The sequence below is a fragment of the Lissotriton vulgaris genome, chromosome 4_1 (genome assembly GCF_964263255.1).
Source record: "Lissotriton vulgaris chromosome 4_1, aLisVul1.2, whole genome shotgun sequence".
NCBI classification, from domain to species: Eukaryota; Metazoa; Chordata; class Amphibia; order Caudata; family Salamandridae; genus Lissotriton; species Lissotriton vulgaris.
The window spans coordinates 155,996,437-156,018,853 of NC_141691.1; the positions used below are offsets into that span (position 1 = coordinate 155,996,437).

The 22,417-nt window shown below is 46.2% G+C and overlaps 1 protein-coding gene across 1 annotated transcript in view; it reads right to left on the reverse strand.

Moving 5' to 3' along the window:
* The window catches only part of LOC147718512 (UDP-N-acetylglucosamine transferase subunit ALG13-like), a 466,422-nt gene that overhangs the window by 152,371 nt on the left and 291,634 nt on the right, over nucleotides 1-22,417 (reverse strand). The window contains exon 6 of the mRNA XM_086967203.1: nucleotides 13,050-13,131. Within this exon, the coding sequence (XP_086823329.1) occupies nucleotides 13,050-13,131 (82 nt within the window). The remainder of the gene's footprint in view (nucleotides 1-13,049; nucleotides 13,132-22,417) is intronic.

The window sequence follows — 22,417 nt, forward strand, 5'->3', positions numbered from 1 at the left end:
TATGAAGAAATTGGGTTTAGGGTGTGGTGCGGAAGGGCGAGCGGAGAAGACCCCTTAACCGTTCTAATGTAGGAAAGTCACCTAACCTACGAGACAATAAATAACTGCAATGCCCTCGTACACACAATTCACGGTATAACCGCAGATTAGGCAAGATTACATAACATTCTAAGTGTGGAGCTCAATTAAGACAATTGCAATCCTGTTTAAAATCTTTGGGAAATAGATGTAGGTTTATTGGTTCCACAACCAGCCGACACGTGTTTTGTCGCGTGGGAACAGATCACTGTGACTCCTCAGGGCTGGGAAAGAAGCACAATAGTATGGGTATGGAACACTTATACTATTTAGGTGCATATTTAAACATTTATAAGCATTTCTACCTTTTTAACACTAGGTGCGCTGGTCGGTATCTATGGTGATATGAGTGTTAGAGCAAAGAGGACAGAATAGAAAAAAATCCCTTGGATCATCCTTTAAAGAAACTCCATTGTCCGTGACAATAGTGGTAGTATGGAGAACATAAGACATTAATGTCCAACAAAGATTGATTACACATCGAATTCTCCATTTCAAACCCATTGGTCACAAAATATTATGTAGTGTTAAAGAGTTACGAGTTTTCGCAGATAGAAGAATTAGCTGCATAAACGAAGAAAGGAGCACCACAAAAAGCCTAGTGTTGCGTCGTGACATGCACCTTAGGAGTCATTATTGTGACTGTGCTGTGGAGTGAGTGCATGCAAGCCCAAGTTTTAACCAAAAGGTGTGTCTATGCAGTCTGATTACTGTAGTAGAGAAAAAGACGTTTGTCTTTTTCTCTACTACAGTAATCAGACTGCATAGACACACTAATCGAGACCTATAGGATACTAGGTCGTGTCTTAAGGTATGCGAGTTGCCGAACGTGCTAATAATTTCTTCAACCTTTTGGATAAAACTTTGGCTTGCATGCACTCACTTCACAGCACAGTCACAATAATGGCTCCTAAGGTGCATGTCACGCCGCAACACTAGGCTTTTTGTGGTGTTCCATTCTTCGTTTATGCAGCTAATTCTTCTATCTGCAAAAACACATAACTCTTTAACACTACATAATGTTTTGTGACCAATAGGTTTGAAATGGAGAATTCGGTGTGTAATCAATCTTTGGTGGACATTAATGTCTTCTGTTCTCCATACTACCACTATTGTCACGGACTTTGGAGTTTCTTTAAAGGATGATCCAAGGGATTTTTTTTATTCTGTCCTCTTTGCTCTAACACTCATATCACCATAGATACCGACCAGCGCACCTAGTGGTAAAAAGTTAGAAATGCATATAAATGTTTAAATATGCTCCTAAATAGTATAAGTGTTTCATACCCATACTATTGTGCTTCTTTCCCAGCCCCAAGGAGTCGCAGTGATCTGTTCCCACGCGACGAAACACGTGTCGGCTGGTTGTGGAACCAATACACCTACATCTATTTCCCAAAGATTTTGAACAGGATTGGAATTGTCTTAATTGAGCTCCACACTTAGAATGTTATGTAATCTTGCCTAATCTGTGGTTATACAGTGAATTGTGTGTGCGAGGGCATTGCAGTTATTTAATGTCCTCTCCTGCGCTCCCCACCGGCGCTCCGCCCACGGCGGCCGCTGGTGAAGGTCAATGAGTAGCTCCCTTTCCGCTCTCGCTCCTCTCTGCTCCATCTGCCTCCCTCCCCTACTCATGGTGCCTCTTTCTGTTCTCTTCACTTTCTCAGCGTCTCCATGACATTTCTCACCGATATTGTTTTCAAGTGTTACATGCTCGAGGTAAACTTTGCTGTGACGTATATGATTGTGCATAATGTCTTGAAATGGTGCAATCCTGCAACTTTGCCGTGCAATTTTTTCAATAAAGGTCTTTGAAGAAAACAAAAAACCTAAGGCAACACACCCTGCTATGGGAAACGAATAAACTAGGCAGCCTGGGTAAGAGTAAAGGGTTTAGATGATGGGACACAATAGGGATCTCACGATTGGGTGACCTCTGGAAAAATGGAAAAATCCTCACCTTCGCCCAGTTACAAACCAAATACAAAATGGCACTCACCGAGCTGTTTCGATATTCGCAGGTTAGGCACGCGTTAGAAGCTGTCATCCCACCAGACACGATCCTTCCAGAGTCTTCCCCACCGGAAGACAAACTCCTCATGGAATACATCGACAAAAAGGCAATATCACTCACGTACCGAAAAATCATTAATAATCAATTAGATCCCACAAAATTGTTGCGGGACAAAGGGCAAACTAATGTGGGCGAATTGGACGAAACAGACTGGCAGGAGGCACTAGAATCCCAGAGGGTGGTGGCAGTATCCTCCAAGTTGCGTTTTGTATAACTCAAAGTGCTCCACAGGAACTATTTGACCAGAATGCCATTGGGCAAGATAGGAAAGTCCAACTATCAATTCTGCTTGCGTCAATGTGGTGACATAGGCGCTTATACCACACAATATGGTAATGCCCTGTGATTAAACTATATTGGGCAGCAGTGATCGGCACAATCACACCGGTTAGCCAAAGCCATGTACCGCTTGAGCCTGAATGTTGTCTCAAACATCTGGGAGCCGACAGACTTGAATCGCACCGCCCAAGTCTGGGTAACCCTGGGAAGGTCCATTGCGAAACGAAACATTGCCAGACATTGGGGTGCTGACAGGGTACCACTCCTCCAGGACAGGTGTAAGGATATGGACATGGCCATGGCCGTGGTGGCTGAAAGGGCCACATATGTCCACAGAGGATACCCCAGAAAATGGGAACGAATGTGGGGCAAAAGAAACACATTTAGGGGAGGTATCTGTACTCCCCCGGCCATAGATCCTTCCTCAGATGAGGGTGACTAATAGTGATATATTTGGTTATTGATAAGCCTACATTGTACATCAGAAACGTTATAAACCTATGTACTCACTGTCATATGATGGACAATACTATCTCATGGAAATGTATATCTCTAAATGTCTTCATTGCAAGTCGAATTTTTAATAAAAATAGTTTTTAAAAAAAGGAAGAAATGCGTTACTTACCTGTAACAGCAGTTATCCAGTATTGGTATCTTTCATAGATTCACATGCCTGAATCATTCCCCGTCGTCGGGGTAGGAGTCTCCGGTAAATAATTATAGTAATGTCACATAGACATATACTTAGTACTAGGCCAGAGGCCTCACATTAGTAGCCTATCTAGGTCCTTATGTAAAAAGGACCAAACTTTGGCCAGGAGCCAATCAGCTACCATCGCCCTTCTCACCTTCCTGGAAGGAGCCCTAGTCCCTCAGATTTTCGTAAGCACAGTGCTAAGTAGTACCTACTGAGAGGGGAAAGGTGAGCCCTTCCAGGGGAGGCGGGTGGGTTGCATGTGAATCTATGAAAGATACCAATACTGGATAACTGCTGTTACAGGTAAGTAACGCATTTCTTATCCAGTATTATGGGTATCTTTCATAGATTCACATGCCTGAATCAGAATAGCAAGCAATAATGAGCACATTTCGCATAATACATTTGTAAAGACATAATAATCTTATCATAAGTTGTTACACAGTTTACATGCCACTCACAACCTGATAAGAAATGTGCGATAAATTACCTGGAAGGTGGGATGTTAGGAAGAAGGCTCACCACGGACCGCCTGACCCACTGCTGCATCCTTCATAAGTTCAGAGTCCAAGCAGTAGTTCTTGGTGAACGTATGTGGTGTCTTCCATGTCGCCGCTCTGCAAATGTCGACAATAGATACCCCAGCAAAGAGCGCCATGGAGGTGGATACCGCTCTAGTGGAGTGTGCTCGAACTTTTGAAGGCAGAGGACGGCCCGCCTGTTGGTGACAGAAGGCGATGGCCGCTGAAATCCACCTGGAAATGCTCTGTTTTGTCAAAGCTAGGCCTTTTCTGGGCCTGCTAAATGCAACAAACAATTGGTTGGACTTCCTAAATTGCTCCATCCTGTGAAGGTAGAATTTGAGACATCGTTTGAGGTCCAATGAGTGTAGAGATCTTTCAGCCGCAGATGATGGATTCGGGAAGAAAGATCTTAGGACAATAGGTTCGTTGAGATGGAAAGAGGACGGAACCTTCGGTATAAACTTAGGGTTAGTCCGTAGAATGACCCTGTCGTTCTTGAACTGGATGAAGGGGTCTTGCACAGAAAAAGCCTGCAGTTCACTCACTCTCCTTGCTGACGTGAGCGCCAGCAATAGAGCTGTTTTCCATGACAAATATTTTAGATCTGCTCTGTGGATTGGCTCAAACGGGTGTTTCATTAGTTGAGCTAGTACCACATTTAGTTGCCATGTAGGTGGAGGTGCTCTAACTGGAGGGAAAGATCTGAATAATCCCTTCAGAAACTGTTTGATTAGTCTGTTGGTCCATAGTGAAGCTCCACACGAAGATCGTCTGAACCTGGATATGGCCGCTAGGTGGACCTTTATAGAAGCGTGTGCCAGTCCTGAATTGGCTAAGTGGAGCAAGTAGGGCAGAATTTGAGCTGGAGTAGAAGTGAACGGATGTAATTTCTGAGCTCTACACCACAAACAGAACCTTTTCCACTTGAGGGAATACGTCTTATTAGTACTTTCAGCCCGAGCCCGGGCTAAGACGACTCTGCATTCCTGTGGAATATCTAAATCCTGGAACTCTCTGAACTCAAGAGTCAAGCCGATAATTTTAGAGATGTTGGATCCGGATGCTGGACTTGTCCCTGGTTCATTGTGAGGAGATGTGGGCATGTCCTGAATAGAATTGGAGGTTCCAGCGATAGAAGGTGTAGTTCTGTATACCAGTGCTGGCGCGGCCACGCTGGGGCTATCAGGATCATGGTACAACTCTCTGTTTTCAGTTTCCGGAGAACCCTGGGGATCAGGGGAAATGGTGGAAAAGCGTAAGCAAAGACGTTGCACCATGTCATCGAAAAGGCATTCCCTAGGGACCTTTTCTGGGGAAGCCAGCTTGCGTAATGTTGGCATTTCGCGTTCACTTCCGTCGCAAAGATATCCAGGTGAGGTTTGCCCCAACGGGAGAACACCGAGTCGAGCGTCTTCTGGTCGAGCTCCCACTCGTGGCAGATGGATCGCGGTCTGCTTAGCGAGTCTGCCAGGGTGTTGTCTACTCCTGGGACATACTCTGCCCGCAGAAAAATGTTGTGTTGTAGCAGCCAGATCCAAATTTGCTGAGATTCTCGAGACAACGTCCTGGATCGAGTACCCCCCTGTTTGTTCAGGTAGTGCATTGTGGTGGTGTTGTCCGTCCTCACAAGCACTGGGGAGTTCCGGATTCGGGGTAGAAATGCTCGAAGTGCCAAGCGCACTGCTCGTAACTCTAGCAGATTGATGTGGAGTTTTTCTGCCACTGACCATTGACCGTGCACTTGCAGTTCTTGTAGGAATGCCCCCCATCCCTCCAGAGAAGCGTCTGTGGTTATCACATGAGGAGAGGCTGGGAGAAGAAAAGGGAGACCCTTGTTTAAGTTGTCCCCCAGAAGCCACCATCTCAGAGCTTTCTTCATGACCTGAGTGATCTTGATCCAGTCGTCGAAAGACCCTGTACTTTGGATCCACTGATTTGTTAAGGCTTCCTGTAGAGGCCGCATGTGTAGGCGACAGTGAGGAATGAGAAAAATGTTGTAAGACATCATTCCTATCAACGACTTGAATAGTCGAACCTTGACTCTCTTTTTGGTCTGAATGTGGACGGCCAGGGTCTTCAGCTTGACCTGACGTTCTCTGGAAGGGAAGGCTTTCTCTTGTTGTGTATCCAACGTTGCTCCCAGGAAATTGAGACGTTGTGACGGTTGGAGAGTTGACTTTTCCTGGTTGAGTGTTAGGCCCAGATTCTCGAAGAGATGAAGGCAGGCCGAAGAGGACTTGGCTACGCCTGTCCGAGTCGGAGCTTTGATGAGCCAGTCGTCTAGGTAGGGAAAGACTTGGTGACGATGCTGGCGAAGGGATGCCGCTACCGGAGACAGACACTTTGTGAAGATGCGTGGAGCTGACTTCAGGCCGAATGGTAAAACTCTGAACTGGTAGTGTCTACTTCCCACTGCAAACCTTAGGAATTGTCGATGACTCTTGTGAATGAGGATATGAAAATAGGCATCCTGGAGGTCTAAGGATACCATATAGTCTTTTGGATTGAGCAGGTGTAATACCTCTTGGAGGGTAACCATACGGAAGGACTGCTTCTTGAGGTATTCGTTCAGGTTTCTCAGATCCAGTATTGGTCTCCACTGCTTCTCCTTTTTTCTGTTCAGGAAAAATCGGGAATAGAATCCTCTTCCCTTCCGACCTCGAGAAACTCTCTCCACTGCTCTTTTCTGGAGCATTAGAGAGAGCTCTTGTTGAAGTAGGTTTAGATTCTTGTGCTGCATAGGACATGGTGGGTTCGGAGGAGGATGCTCCACAAACTCCAAAGTGTGTCCGAAGCGAACTAACTGCAACTCCCAACGATCTGTTGTAATTTGCTTCCAATTGTGAAGGAAGTTGGTAATTTTTCCTCCAACTACGAATTGTGGAGAAGAGGTGGAGGCTTGCTGGAGAAAGCAGTCATTGGCGTCTGTAGTTATCTTTCTTTCCTCCTTTCCCTCGAAAGGACAATTGTTGTATGAAGATCGTCCTTGTTGCTGCCTCTGCTGATATTGAGGCTTGTACTGTTGAGAAGAGTTATAAGTGGACTTGTAACCTTGATAGCTGCCTCAATTCTGTTGCCCTCTACCTCTGGATCCTCTAAAGGAATTAGTTTTGTATTGCAGGGTGCCTAGGGCTTTCGCCGTGTCGGTATCCTTCTTAATACCTTGCAGCATGTCATCGATATGTTCACCGAAGAGCAGGTCTCCATCAAATGGCATGTCTAGAACTTTGGCTTGCACATCAGGCCGGAATGCTGTGGCTTTAAGCCATCCCTGGCGTCTCAAAACCGCTGCTCCTGCCAGTTGACGAAATCCTGTGGAAGCGATATCCAAGGCCACATCGATCATTTCTGAGGCAGAGCGTTCGCCCTCCAGCAAAATTTTCTTAACCTCTACTTTCTGGTCTTCCGGGATCGCTCCTAGATATGGGGCTATATCTGCCCATATCTGTCGATTGTAGCGACCTAGTTATGCCAGAGAATTTGCAGCCCTGACTGATAGGGCGGACATGGAGGAAAATCTTTTGCCAATGGCATCACGTTTTTTCCCCTCTTTATCAGGAGGCGCCGTTATTGCCGCTGACGGGTTGCTAGACTTCTGTTGAGCGGCCTGTGATATAACCGAGTCCGGTTTAGTCTGTCCAGTTAAACATGCAGGGGCAGTGTCTGGGGCTTTGTACTTCCTTTCAAGTCTAGCCGGCACTGGAATGAGAGAGGAAGGATTTTTCATAATTTTAAGTCCTTGCTCCCATATATAATCGATTACTGGAATGGATCGAGCAGATCTTTTGAAGAATTCCTTAAAATCTAGGAGGAAACAGTCCTGCGTTTCCGAAGCTATTTGGATGTTGAACCTTGCAGCCGCTCTCCCTACTATATTATGGAATCCCCCTAAATCTTCCGGGGGTGAATCGTCCTGTACTTGGTCTGGGGATGCTGGATCCAGGTTGGCGTTACCATCAGAATCCTCATCATGAATTTCACCTTCCTCATCTTGGACCTCCTCATCATATTCATCCTCATCCGAAGAAATTTGAGGAGGTAACTTCTCTTGCTCCTGATGCACAACCAGCGGAGGTGGTCGCTGTCAATGTTGAGGAGTTGGCGCTTCCTGCTGTGCTGGTACTCGTGAAGCAGGAGCAGATGACGGAAATCTTTGCTTATAGTCCAAAATTAGAAACTGTAGGTCAGAGACAATTGACACTGGAAGGCACACCATAGGCTGAACAGTGGTATGCCGTCGAATTTCTTCTTGAATTGTAATCTCTTCAAAATCTTCACAGTCTGAACTCTCATGAACTTTAATGTTAAGATGAGATGGACTGGATGCTATGGGAAACATATTCTCTACATCAGGATCTTCTGTTTCTAGAAACAGTGTTGGCAGCAGTTGTTGGACCTTGCTAGGTGAGGTCATCTCTGGTGTCACCATACATGATGACATTTTAAAATGGGTATAAGAATACTTCACTGAAGGAGAGCCCTTAGATTGTAGATTCGTTGACATAGTGTCCGACTGTGGAGCGTCTACGATTTTTGATATTTTATCAGGTATTTTCATCGTCGACGACAATTTCTTCGTCGACGACGACAATTTCTTCGTCGACGGCGGCGTCGACACTGTAGAAGTCGACGACGATGGCTTCGTCGACTGTGTCGTCGTTGACGGGCTCGTCGACGATGGTGTCGACGGTCTCCTCGTCGACGGTCTCCTAGTCGACGGTGTAGTCTTCGTCGACGAGGAAGTCTTCGTCGACGGTCTCGACGTCGACGGGTAAGAAGACGATGGTGTCGACGTCGACGGTGTCCTCGTCGACGGTATCTTCGTCGCCGATGAAGTCTTCGTCGACGATGAACTCGTCGTCGACGATGGGATTTTCGTCAGCGCTGGAAGCTTAGCCTTCGTCGACGATGAAGCAGACGTCGACGGGAGCGTCGTCGACGGTTTTGTGAGAGGAACAACAGAAGGTATTGACCTACCCATCGTCGACGATGTTGTAGCAGTCGACGCCATGGAGAAAGTAGATGCCGTGGATGTCGAAATGGATGCTGTCGACATCGTCACAGGCAGGCCAGAAGATACCACAGCAGGCTTCTTGAAGGCTGTCATCTGAAGAGAAGGTTTGACCTTAGGATGACCCTCCATGGACTTTGGCTTCTTGTGAGGAGGCGCAGCAGACTGACCTGGGGATGTCTGTCGAGGCCTTTTAGGAGAGGAGTGGAAGCTTCTGAAGGAACACTCGCTCTCACCTGAGGAGACTTGGTCTTTGTCCTTCAGTCTCTGGAGCCACAGAAGCAGTCGCCCTTCCCTGTCTTTCAATGTCTTGACCGGGAGAGTGCGACAAATCTTACATTCTTTGGCAGAATGCTGAGGATAGAGGCAGTACAAGCAGTCTCATGCTTGTCCTCTATATGTAACCTCATTTTACTACATGAGGCACAAGGTCTAAAAATTCCTTTTTTAGGAGTAGTAGACATTATATATCAATATTCCTTTTTTTAAACTGAAACTTGAAGAGTTAGTAGGAAAAATCCAAAGATATAGGAAAAAACCTGAGCAGAGCTCAGTGGAGACTCCCTTGCACGACGTGTGGTAGAAAATCTGAGGGACTAGGGCTCCTTCCAGGAAGGTGAGAAGGGTGATGGTAGCTGATTGGCTCCTGGCCAAAGTTTGGTCCTTTTTACATAAGGACCTAGATAGGCTACTAATGTGAGGCCTCTGGCCTAGTACTAAGTATATGTCTATGTGACATTACTATAATTATTTACCGGGGACTCCTACCCCGACGACGGGGAATGATTCAGGCATGTGAATCTATGAAAGATACCCATAATACTGGATAAAAGGTAATTTTTCTATCATATTTTGCATTTACCCCAAGAGGGTCATCGATTTGTAGTTTGCATAACGGGTGTGTAAGACCAGGTGTCTTTCACACTGAGGGATAATCCCTTTAAAATACAGGTAGTGACAAGTAGGTGGGGAAAAAGGAGCTCCTCATTTAGAAATTCTTGTTTAAATAAAGTGAAGGGAAGTCAATTTGGGTCGGGTACCATATCCGATCTAGCGGTGTTTATCACCTAAATGATATTTTTAGAAGGCACAGGTTGATAAAAAGCAGATCTACCTTGAATAATTTGCTGAACTGTCTCACTGCTGCTTATATGTAAAGAGTATAGATGTAAATTTAGCAGTCAGTTCAGCTCTATGCGAGAGTCAACCACAATAAATTCCCATAACTTTATAATATGATTCTTTGGCCATCTGGATTGAAATATTATAATCTTTTTGAAAGATATGAATTCTATTAGTAACTGTATGTGCATCTGAGCTATGACCAAGACATCTAATTGCCCTATTTAATTATATTTTCTTAGTAGCCAATGATTTCTGGATTACCATTTCCTTTGAGGGGTTTAATGACTGCTCACCATTTTGGGATGATCTGCTAAATGTATGGGAATTAAGAATATTAGCAACAAGTTGATCAATACTACCAATGTATTACATAGTGTGCCCCATATGAAGCTTCCTGTTAGCTAAGCAGCTTACAGAAAAGGCAAAACTATTACCCAAATAAAACGACATCTATTAAGTTTTAGTTAACTGTTGCCTGAGAATCATTACATTTGTGATAAAGGTCTAACTAGATATCACACAAAAAGTGTCTGTCTGGGTACACAAAAATAAACAAAGTGGTCAATTTCCCACCATTTCGTCTCCAGCACTAGCACCACTTACAGCTTAACATATTTTCTTAAATATTGCAGAAAACACACTATACACAGCTCCATAACTTTGCACATTGATTGCATCTTGGAATTTCCATATCTACCATAGAGACTTTACGCATAAAATGAAGAGAAGCCTCGACACTAATATACCGGACTACTGGAATTCTCCAAAACTATCCATGGTCATGGAATGTTGCCGCACCCAAACATCGGTTTCTTACATGTGGGCGGGGAGAGGCTCATCAGCAAAACAAATTAAAGGGAGAGAGGAAAATCTAATCCAGGAATTAAGTCAATACTGGGGGAGCGAGGGTGGGCGGAGTCCTCAAGCGCACCTACCCCAATGTAATACCACCTACAGTTCATAACAGCACAGAACTGGATGTTTCCAAAAAATAAATATTTTAGAAATATTTGATGTCTTAGGAGACGAACGGGTGGACCATAAATGTATTGATTGATTAATTGATGCATCACAGTTGACTGTAGGAGTCTGATAGGCTGAATCCTGAGTATTACACCAGTTTACTTCACAAAAAGCAAACAAGACAAAAAAGTGGGGTCTATGCCTGGAAGGTACCCTGATTCTTCTCAACTATATTGGCTCTCTCCATATCGTTGACCATATAAGGAGCGAAGGCACCCAGAAATAGGGTACAACCCAGACGTGTAATCTCTTTTTGTGCATCTGGCTTGTCTTTTGTAATGTGGATTCTATTTGGGAAGGTGTAATGTAGACAGCCAATATAGCCTTCTCATTCTCTTTACCTCTGAGAGAAGGGGCCCATAAGTTGGGTAATACACCAGGCACTATATCTTGCCACCCTTGCAGGTGTGACATAAGTATTTCCAAGGCTGGTTCAGGTAGGCACCATTGGTCCTTAAGTACACTTTAAAGATGTCCATCTATTCAGAAAGAGGTCTATGGATGGACACCGCATAGTCCAGTAAACAAATAAGTAGACATTCTTTGTCCGAAGTTTAGGCCATCTTACCAGTGCTCTGCTCTGTTCTAATGGTGGATTTCCTGGCAGCCACCAGGATGACCAATTTCTTATTAAAGAGGCTGAAGTTAGCAAACTGAAGGATTCTGCACAACCAGATGCTCAAGACAAATGTATGTAGTGAAAAGGTGAAGACCACACCACTCTGAACATGCAGAAGGTTTAAACTGTACTAATGGGAGCCGCGTTGAGCACCAAAAGAAAAGAGGATGTGGACCGTCCACGATATTCTGCTGCAATCTCAGAATCAGATAGTAGGGGTTGTAGTAAAAGCATACAAGCTGTCCCCCAGGGTCTATGGAACCCTTAGTCCTCCATGAGGCACCTCAACCAAGCATAGGGATCAGATCATTAACAAAGGTATTTTTGACTGGGCACTTCAGGACACAAATGAGGAATTGGGGGCTTCTGGATTAAGTTCCTACTCACTGTGTGGTCAGCGGGAACGATTTGGAGGGAAATCAAGACATCAGATCAACTTGCACGCTCAAGTTTTTCAATTCCTCAATGTGGAAGAAAAGAACACCAGAAACAGGTCTTGGGTGATGACTTGCTCCTCAGTTAAAATGTCAGCCTGCAGACCGAAGAGGAGACCCTGACCTGGACACCTAGCTGCCTGGCAGATGTCCAGGACGGGAACGGCATGTGCAAATGCAGGGGTAGCAGCTTAGAGCTGGTAGAACGAGCAGATAGTCCATCCTGATACAGCTTTTTAGCCGCATGCGCGCTAGCGGAATTCCTCTAGCGCGCTGGGTTTTTCAAAATCGCACTTTGCGTGACGAGCTGGGCTCGTCATCAGTGTGCGAGCGGGCTACACCATGACGAGCCCAGCTCGTCATGAGTGTCGAAGGGGTTAGACAGTGAGTAGCACATTTTTAAAACGGAGCATGACCTGGCGGGAGAGGATTCTATTCTGGAAAGCCTTGCCTTTTTTTCACTCTAGAGGACCCCAAAGAGCTCATTGTCCACCCAATGGCCTTTGGTATGATCTAAATAAAAACTCAGCAGTCTCTTGGGAACCATGTGAGGAGTCTTTCCTCCTCCTTAGAGGGGTTAGAGCATAGACTGACGGCAAGGGGATGGTTTGACCAACGTGGAATAGAGTAAAAACTTGGACAACAAAGATGCCCGTATCTAAAAAAAACAGCTTGTCTGGGAAGTAGGTGTACGGTGGGTTGACAGCTTGAAGCTCACTCACATGCAATGCCAATGTTGTGGCGATGTGGAAAACTGTCTTGAGGGTGAGGAGCTGTAAGGAACAGTTGAGAAGTGGCTCAACAAATATCCTCATCAGAAATAGAAGGACCGAGTTAAGGTCCTACTGTAGCATGACAAAGGGAGAGAAAGGAAGACATAGCCGGACATTTGACCTGTCTTTGAGGCACTGTCAAATGTACCAAAATAAACATCATTTAAAGGCATCTTTATTAATTTTCTGAACTCACCAGAAATTGGGTTTGAGAAATGCTGCTTAGTGAATTCTGCTAGGAATAACTTGCTTGACTACTATTTTCAATAACAAATTAAAAAAGCATGCACTAATCTGAAGGGGTAATTGTTTCGGAGAGTCAAATTTGAGACAGACTAAATGTGGCATAAAACAGATTTATAAACTGAGCACATGCTGTTGCAAAACAAATGTTGGTAGCCTTTTGTACCTTGGCATATAGCGGCATCTGCTTGGAACTGTTTCGTGTACACAGAGTCATAGTGGCCATTGTTGGAAGAACACAACAGGATCTGAAAAAGAAAAGAAGCTTGAAATACAACAGGTGCTTTTCGTCTATATAAATTATACTTTGGTATCACTGCATCCAATGGCTACTCTATAGGCAAATTCCTCAACTTAGAATATCCCCCAGCACAAGACTACATTCAGAGGTTTCTCATAGCAATGCTCCCACATACCAATAGGTCGAGACTTGCGGCTCCACAACAGTCTTGAAGGCACATTAAAGTGGTGCCACAAATAAGCGCCACTCCAGCGCACCAATTTCAGTTTGACGTTTTCCTTTCAAAACTCTCGGACGTGGAGCATGAACATCTGTTGGATACAATGGCTCAGTACTAACTCGGGACCTTTTTAAATGATAAAAATAGTCGACTCCACAGAATGTGGAGATAGATGAGAGGCTGGTGATTAATCTGCAGTTAAGAGAATCCACCAGAAAGAGGTACTGAAGGTAAGTAATGTTTGCTTCAGAATAATACCCCTAACCACATAATCCTTAACTTAAAGCAGATAACATAGCACAATCTCTCCAAGGCAGAGGGGCTATTGAGGGGACTCAGACTAAAATGTCTTGCAGGCAAATTGTCTCTTACCAGACCTAGCGGTAAAAGCAATACTACTTTGTCAACATGCTCACAATGCCCATGTCACAGCCTGACCAATGTCAAAAAGAGGCACCAGTCACATCAACACAGTGGTACCAGCTTTAGCCCTGGTGCAAAGGACTCTCAGACCTTCTAGGGGTTGTATCTTGGCCGGCCAGTAGCAGATCTTAATGCAGAGGACTACCCACCTCGATAAGATCCTCTATTGGCACAGCCTTCCTTTTCCTTGCTCTAGAGAACCCCATGCAAATCTGACTGATTACTCTATGATCCTTGGAATAGTCTGAAGTGTGGCTCAATGGTTAGAGCGGCAGACCCTGATGCAGAGGTCTGGCCCGGACCAGGGTTCAATTGCCCGCCTCGTCGGGTCTTGGGCTCAAATCTCCCCGGGCCTGACAATTCTCACCTCGGTGCCTGTTCCAATCATGGAGTCCCACTCTGTAATTCTGGGCAATAGCTTGCTTAATCTCCACAACGGCCCCTTGCAGCGGGATGCCTGGCTTTCACCTTGGGGATGCCCAGTAATGGGTTATCTCGCAGGGGAATACCAGGACGGGTTCCCTAAGCAAGCGCTGGGACGCTTTCGGGCAGCCATGCGCTCTACAAATCAAATTTCATTTCATTTCATTTCAATCTACGTAATAGATTAAAGCCCTTTTGGGGGCCCAACCAATGGAGCTTCTCTTTTAAGGAATGAGGAAGGAGCACAACATTCTTGTAGAGTGTTGTCCAATGTGGAAGGGAGTCACAACTTTAGGTAAGAGTGCTATCCTAGACCTCCAAATTTATCTTGGAAAAAGGCAGTGTAGGTGAGTTGCTTAGAGAGTACCTACAGTTCACTCACACAGCAAGCAGACTTAATTGTAATGAGAAAGACTGTCTTCAATATCAGGAGACACAGTGAGCAGCTACACACTGTTTCGAAAGGCATACACAGGAGAATAGTCAAGACTTTGTTAATTTCCCAGTGTGGCATCACAAGGTCCTAGGAAGGAACAGGGGTTACACCCTTAATAAATCTCATCACAACAGTTGATCTGAGCAAGGACATTTGGCCCAGTAAATCTAGAAAGGTAGGAAGGCTCAACAAATAACCTTTAAAGTGCCCACTGCAAATCCCTGCTGAGCTAAAGACAAAACAAATAAAAAGGACATCCAACAGCTTTGTTTGTAAGGGAAATTATTGAGGAAACTGCACCAGGTTGCATATTGTGTCCCAGCATAAATGAATTATGTGGAAAGCAGTCTAGGGCAGATTATTATATCACCAATCAGCACACTGAATTAAGTCAATTGTTTCTGCTCAAGTACCACATACCAAGATGTGGGTTGCATATATTCGGATGGAGGACCTTGCCCTGTTGCTGCAAATGGAGGTCCTCCTGAAGATGCAGCCTCACGAGAGTACAGATCTCATGCTTGGGAGTTCACGTTTCCACACACTCCTGGCCCAATACAGGGCAAAAAGGATGATTTGGGGCCAGGTCATTCTTGATCTTCAGAACTGAAGAGGAAGTGACCGGAAGGAGTAAAGGAGTCTCTTATTTCATTAAAGCCGGAATGTGTCACCTAACAAGTGTTCTTGAGGGAATTCCCATGTGCAAAATTTCTGACAGTTGGAAAAAAAGATCCAGTCAGGGTTCCACCGAGTGATGGAAGACGACCTGTGCCATCAATGGATGTAAGCACCACTTATGATCAGCCAGAACAAAACCTGCTAGGTTCAAACACCCTGGAATTCAGGGACCCCTGAAGGTGGTTAGAGACCAGACAAATGTCTGGGAACTCCTGCTACTTCCAGAGGCACAAAGAATTCTGGCACAGGACCCAAGATCCTATTCCCACAAGGCTGTGGTGTTGTCTGTGAGAACGTGCATCAGCTTCCCTTTTAAGAAAGGCAGAAAGGCCCTCAACTCCAGCAGACTGATGGGGAGCCAGTCATCCACTGGAGACCAGCGACCTCTTATCGCCGCCTCCCCCAGGTGTACCTCCGCAACCCAGCCATGCTCAGCCTTTCTCAGGATGAGGAAATATCAAGAGTAACCAATCCTGCCTTTTCAGAGTCTGAACCCCTCTACGGCACCCTTTGAAAGCAGGAGGATTACTCCTGTAGCAGGATAGACAGATGCTCTTCTGAGATCTGTTCTGGTGATATAGGGATATGGGGCGGAAAAGAAAGAATGGTAGGATATAACCATTTTGAATAATTTACAAGACCCATCTGTCAGATGTGGCAGATTGCCAGCCCGGAAGCGCCAGATTCTGGCTCCAGCTTGAAGGGCAAGCACAGCCAAGTGTAAGAACAAATGTTACTTACCTGTAAACAGGTGGTTCTCCAGTATTGGTGTCTTTCATAGATTCACATGCTTGAATATTCCCCGTCGTCAAAGTGGGAGTCCCACGGTAAATAAAATAGCAATAATGCTAAATATAATAATAAATATATGTACATATAATGCATGGTAAAGAATAGAAAACACAATAGGAATCTCAAAAAAACATTCTTACATAGGAATGCATGGTAAAGAGAAAAAACTACTGTAACACCTTAGTGTCATTATGTTAGTAAAAATTCCAGCCAATCAGGCGTCAGCACCCTCTAGAACTTTCTCCTCAGAAGCTCAAGCCCTCAGATTTTCGTAGCACAAGTAATAAAGAGCGCATGAGGAGAAGAGAGCCTCTGAGGGGAGGAGGGTGGGTCGTATGTGAATCTATGAAATACACCAATACTGGAGAACCACCTGTTTACAGGTAAGTAACAATTGTTTTTCTCCAGTATTAGGGGTGTCTTTCATAGATTCACATGCTTGAATAGAATAGAAAGCAGTAACCTCCAAGAACTGAGATTGCAAGGCAAATAAATGGAAGAAACCAAGACAATATCAGAATAATACAGTCAATGAACATCATAGCAATCACAGTAAAAACATCCAGGAGGGGGGAACAGAGGCTCACCTTATTGAAACAGATGGTGAAGCACTGCCTGTACCACAGCGGTATCCGCTTCATTGATGGCCTCCAAACAGTAATGCTTGGTGAAAGTGTGCCTGCTGGACCATGTCGCTGCACGGCAAATCTGATGAAGAGGCACACCAGCAAACAAGGCGGTGGATGAAGACATCGCCCTCGTAGAATGAGCCCTCATTAAAGACTGCAATGGTTTACCAGCTTGTTGGTGGCAGCAGGCAATGGCTGAGGAAAGCCATCGAGCAATAGTTGGCTTGGAAACAGGATGTCCCTTACGGAAACGTCCGTAGGCGATGAACAGCTGCTCGGACTTGTGGAAGGAGGCAGTTCTGGCAATATAAAATTTAAGGCATCGTTTGATGTCCAAAGAATGCAAGCGCTGCTCCGCCGGAGACTTTGGGTCCGGAAAGAAAGTTTGTAGGAACACAGGCTCATTCAAATGAAAGTCTGTCGGTACTTTAGGTAGGAAAGAGGGGTTGGTGTGGAGTGCCACTCAGTTAGGCCTGAACTGAAGGTAAGGAGGCTCGATCGTGAAAGCGTGCAGGTCGCTCAAGCGACGAGATGAGGTCAAAACCAAAAGAAGCGCAACCTCCAAGTGAGGAATTTGATATCAGATTTATGGATAGGCCCAAATGGTGACTTCATAAGTTGGGATAGTACAACATTGAGGTGCCACGATGGAGGAGGGCGCCGAACAGGTGGGAACTTGCGGAAAAGTCCTTTGAAGAATTGTCGTATGATTCTGGACGAGCAGAGGGAAGAAGAGCCATCATGTCTGAAGCGAGATATAGCAGCTAAGAAGACTCTCAGGGTAGAATGAGAGAGTCCTGACTGAGCAAGGCTTAAGAAGAATGGAAGAAGCTGCTCTGGAGTGGAATGAATTGGATGGACATTGGCTGAGACACACCAATGGCAGAATCTCTTCCACCATAAGTCTTGATGGTAGATGGAGCCCTAGCTTGAGCCAGGATGTCTCTGCATTCCTGAGATAAGTTCAATCTGCGAATTCAAGGTACTCAGGTTCCATGCCCACAATTGCAGTGTGTAGGGGTCCGGATGGCACACTAGGCCTCTGTCCATTGATAGTAGGTCTGGACGAGGGCGCAGAGGAATGGGCTCGCATTGGGACAACAGAAGCAGTTCTGAAAACCATGCCTGCCTGGGCCAACGAGGTGGGATCAGCAGGATGTGGCAAGGTTGTCTCCGCATCTTCCACAGCACCCGCGGTATTAATGGAATCGGCGGAAAAGCGTAAGCGAATAGATCGCACCAGTCTATCAAAAGGGTATTCCCGCACGACCCGGGGTGGGGATGCCAACTTGCATAAGACGGGCATTTCCGATTCTCCGGTGTTGCAAAGAAGTCTAGATCTGGGTGACCCCACTGGTGAAATACAAGATCTAGAGTCGGCTGGATTAGTTCCCATTCATGCGTTGAGGAAGTGGACCTGCTTAGAGAGTCCGCCAAAATGTTGGACATGCCCGGAAGGTGGACGGCTGTCAGGGTGATCTGGTGGCGAAGAGCCCAATCCCAGATCGACTGGGCCAAGTGAGACAGATGAGGAGACTTGGTTCCCCCCTGTTTGTTCACGTAGTGCATACTGGTGGTCCGTTTGGATTAGCACTGACTCCCCGTGAACTACCGGGAGGAATGACTTGAGCGCTAGGAAGATCGCCATCAACTCCAGCCTGTTGATATGCCACTTGCGCCGGGGCGGAGTCCACTTGCCCTTGATGGATAGGCCCTGGAGATGAGCGCCCCACCCCTCCAGGGAGGCGTCTGTCGTCAGCGTGATATCTGGTGCGTGAACCAGAAAGGACGTTCCCATTTCCAGATTTGAAAGTTGCGGGGTGTCACTGCGACAAGGTCGTTGAAGGACCCGGAGACCTGACACCATTGTAAGTCCAGTTCTTCCTGAATGGGACGGGCGCGCAACCTGCAATTTGGGATCAGTGCGATGCACGATGAAGCCATTCCCAAGAATGACTTTAACGTCCGAATAGAAATGGACTGTTTTCTTCGAATGAGGGTGACCAGACGAAGGATTTATTGACGTCGCTCGTGGGAGACTAACGCTTTGGAGAGCTTTGTATCTAGGATCGCTCCCAGGACGGATCTGGTCTGCAGAGGTGAAAACTGCAACTTTTCGACGTTGATGGTTAACCCCAGGGACTGAAACACCTGCTGGCAAAGGCGAGTATCCTGATGTAGCTGATGGTGGGATTGAGACTTCAGAAGGCAATCGTCCAGATATGGAAAGATTTGCACGCCTTGGAGACGCAGGTGAGCCACCACAGGAGCCAGTACCTTCATGAACACCCGAGGAACTGAACGCAGCCCGAAAGGTAGTACTTTGAACTGAAAGTGCATTGGTCCCACCTTGAAACGTAGGTACTGGCGATGTTGTTGGATAATAGGGACATGAAAGTATGCGTCCTGAAGGTCTATGGTGGTCATGTAATCCTCGTTGGATAGAAGACGGAGGATTTGCTGTAACGTCAGCATGTGGAACGATTGGGACTTAAGGAACTGGTTGAGAGCCCTCAGATCCAGAATGGGTCGCCAATCCCCGGTCTTCTTGAGTATGAAGAAGAATGGAGAGTAAAACCCCTCTCCTCTTTGATGTTTCGGAACGACTTCGACTGCACCTTTTAACACAAGAAGACGAACCTGATGGTAAAGCTCCTCGAGGTGGAGAGGAGGCGGGCCACGAGGAGGCATGCACGGAGGAATCTCTACGAACTCTAGGGTATGACACCGTTGTACAATGTCCAACACCCAGCGGTCCGGGGTGATCGAGGACCACTGAGAGTAAAACAGAGATTCGACCTCCAACATTTTGCTGGGAAAAGTCATTGGCGTTTAGAGTTGGATCCCCGGTAAGAGGACTTTCCTCTGTAAGGCCTGGAGAACTGCTGACGAGATTGCTGAGTGGGCGTGTAACGTTGCCCACTCTGATTGTATGAGCGGTATTGCTGCCCACCTCGCACGTTGAAAGAAGTGCCACGTCCGCGCGCACCTCGAAAGGACTGCTTCCGAAATTGCAACGTGCCCAAAGACTTTGCTGTGTCGGTGTCCTTCTTAATGGACTCCAGGGCCTCATCAATATGAGAACCGAATAGTGACTCCCCATCATAGGGCATGTCCAGTATTCTGGATTGGACTTCCTGCCGAAGGATGTGGATTTTAGCCAACCTTGTCGTCGGAGTGCAGCCGCCTCTGCAAGCAGACGGAATCCTGTATTAGCCACATCGACTGAACAGTCTATTATTTCTTCTGATGTTCTCTGTCCATCTCGAAGGATCTGTAGAGCGTCTGCCTTGGAAGCATCAGGTATGAGTTCTATGAGATTTGAAATGTCTGACCACATTTGTCTGTCATAGCGTCCCAAGATGGCTAAGGCATTGGCTGCCCGGACAGATGTGGAAGCCATCGTTGAGAACTTGTGGCCAATAGCATCCAGACGTCGACCCGCTCTATCCGGAGGGGCTGTGATAGGAGCCGCTGGGTTTCGGGCTCGACGCTGTGCGGCCTGAGTCACTACAGAGTCCGGTTTGGGGTGAGAAAGCAGGCAAGACGGAGACCCAATCGGGGCCTTGTACTTTTTCTCAAGGCGCGGTATTTGTGCAGGCAAGGAGTTTGGAGCAGTAATGAGCTTAATTCCTTCCTTCCAAACAAAATCGATGATGGGAATCGTATGGGTTTGTTTATACGGTTTGTCTTTAAAATCAAAGAAAACAATCCTCCTCACGTTGTGATCTTGGTAATTTAAAGCGCAGAGCTGCTTTATACATTAAAAGATGGAAACTGGCGATCTCCATACGAGGTGAATCTCCAGAGTTTCCTGGCTGAGGTGAGGGCGTCTGTGCCAGATAATCATCCCAGTTCGCCATATCCGGGTCACCTGCCTCATCCGAATTGTCTGGGACCTCTCCGTCCTCACGCTCCGGATCCGCCTCATCATCCGCATCCTGTGGATAGACTGTGGTATGGATCCTAACAGAAGTTTGGACCTGAGACGAAGTTGCAGGTGGTAACACAGGTGGCCGAGAAGGTGGAGGCAGCGCCAAGGTAGCCGGTGATGGCGCCGGTGTACTCTGTGGCGTAGCTGGGAAACGGCGGTTATAATCATCCAGCATATGTTGGAGATTTGAGATCAAAGTTAAAGGAATGGTGGCCATAAGAACTTGAACCAGCTGTTCCTCAGACTGAGACTGTTGATTACCGTCACCTTCGTCTGAATCAGTCTTGACAATTATTAAGTCAGATGGACTTTGTGCCGCTCCAAAGGTATCCCCTTCTTGTTCTGAGTCAGTGTCAGGCTCAGATGTAGTGGCAAACACTAGAGAAGGTGGTTGCGGCTCATGATCAGAGAGTTGGTGACAGGGAATCTTGTCGCGACGATGAGAAGATTCTGAAGTCTTCAAAGCTACTAACAGCAGCGAGGCAAAGGAAGTCGGTGCCGCCGTCGACGGTGCCGCCGTCGATAACGCTGACGATACTGGCTTACTCGTCGACGAAGATGGTTTTGGAGAAATAATAGTTGACGGTACGGCCGTCAACGGAATAGTCGTCGGGGCCACCGTCGACGGTCGATCAGCTGTAGACGAGGCCATCGACGAAGCAATCATCGACGGGACGGTCGTAGACGCCAGTGTAGCCTCCGTAGACGATGAGGCTTTGTTCGACGTGGTCTTAGTTGACGAGTCTTTGGTCGATGGTATCTTCGTCGACGAGTTCTTAGTCGACGACGAGGACTTCTTGAAGACTTTCGTCGACGATGATTCTTTCTTCTTCGTCGACGAGGAAATATGAATCGTCGACGGAACTGGCTTGGAAGGCAAGGCAACCCTCGTCAACATGGAAGCTGTCGACGAGATCGTCGATGAAGAAAAAGCTGATGTGGTAGTCAGCGTCGTCGTCGAGGATGTAGCCAATGCTGTTCGTAGTCGTCGGAGCGCTCACGTCGACGGCGGAACTTTAAGAGGCGTGGAAACACCTCGAGAGGCAGCAGAAGATGCCTGAGAGCCAGGTCTCGTGGGCGTAAAAGTGGTAGGAGTGGCTGAAGACGCCACAGAAGCTAGAGACAAGGCCAACTTCATCTTTTTTGAGGAAAGGAGATGGAACATCTTGTAAACTACCACGTTTAGAAGCTGCTGAAGAAAGTCCAGAATGAAAACTTTCTGCGTCTGACAGGGCTGAATCCTGGTCTTTTAGACGTTGAAGTCAAAGGAGAAGGCGGCCTTCCCTGTCCTTCAGAGTCTTAGTAGAAAAAGTTCTACAGAACTTGCAGCTGCTAGCCTCATGATCAGGGTATAAACAGTTTATACACTTCTGATGAGGGTCCTTTTCAAAAAGGCGCAGCTTCCCACAAGAATAGCAGGGTCTAAATAAAGACTTCTTACTTGACATGTTGTGAAAAACACTGGAAATAGATAAGTAGAGGTGAAAACTGAGCAGAGCTCAGGGAGACTCCCTTCACACGACGTGCAGTAGAAAATCTTGAGGGCTTGAGCTTCTGAGGAGAAGGTTCTAGAGGGTGCTGACGCCTGATTGGCTGTAATTTGGACTAACATAATGACACTAAGGTGTTACAGTAGTTTTTTCTCTTTACCATGCATTCCTATGTAAGAATGTTTTTTGAGATTCCCATTATGTTTTCTATTCTTTACCATGTATTATATGTACATATATTATATATATTATTCTATTTAGCATTATT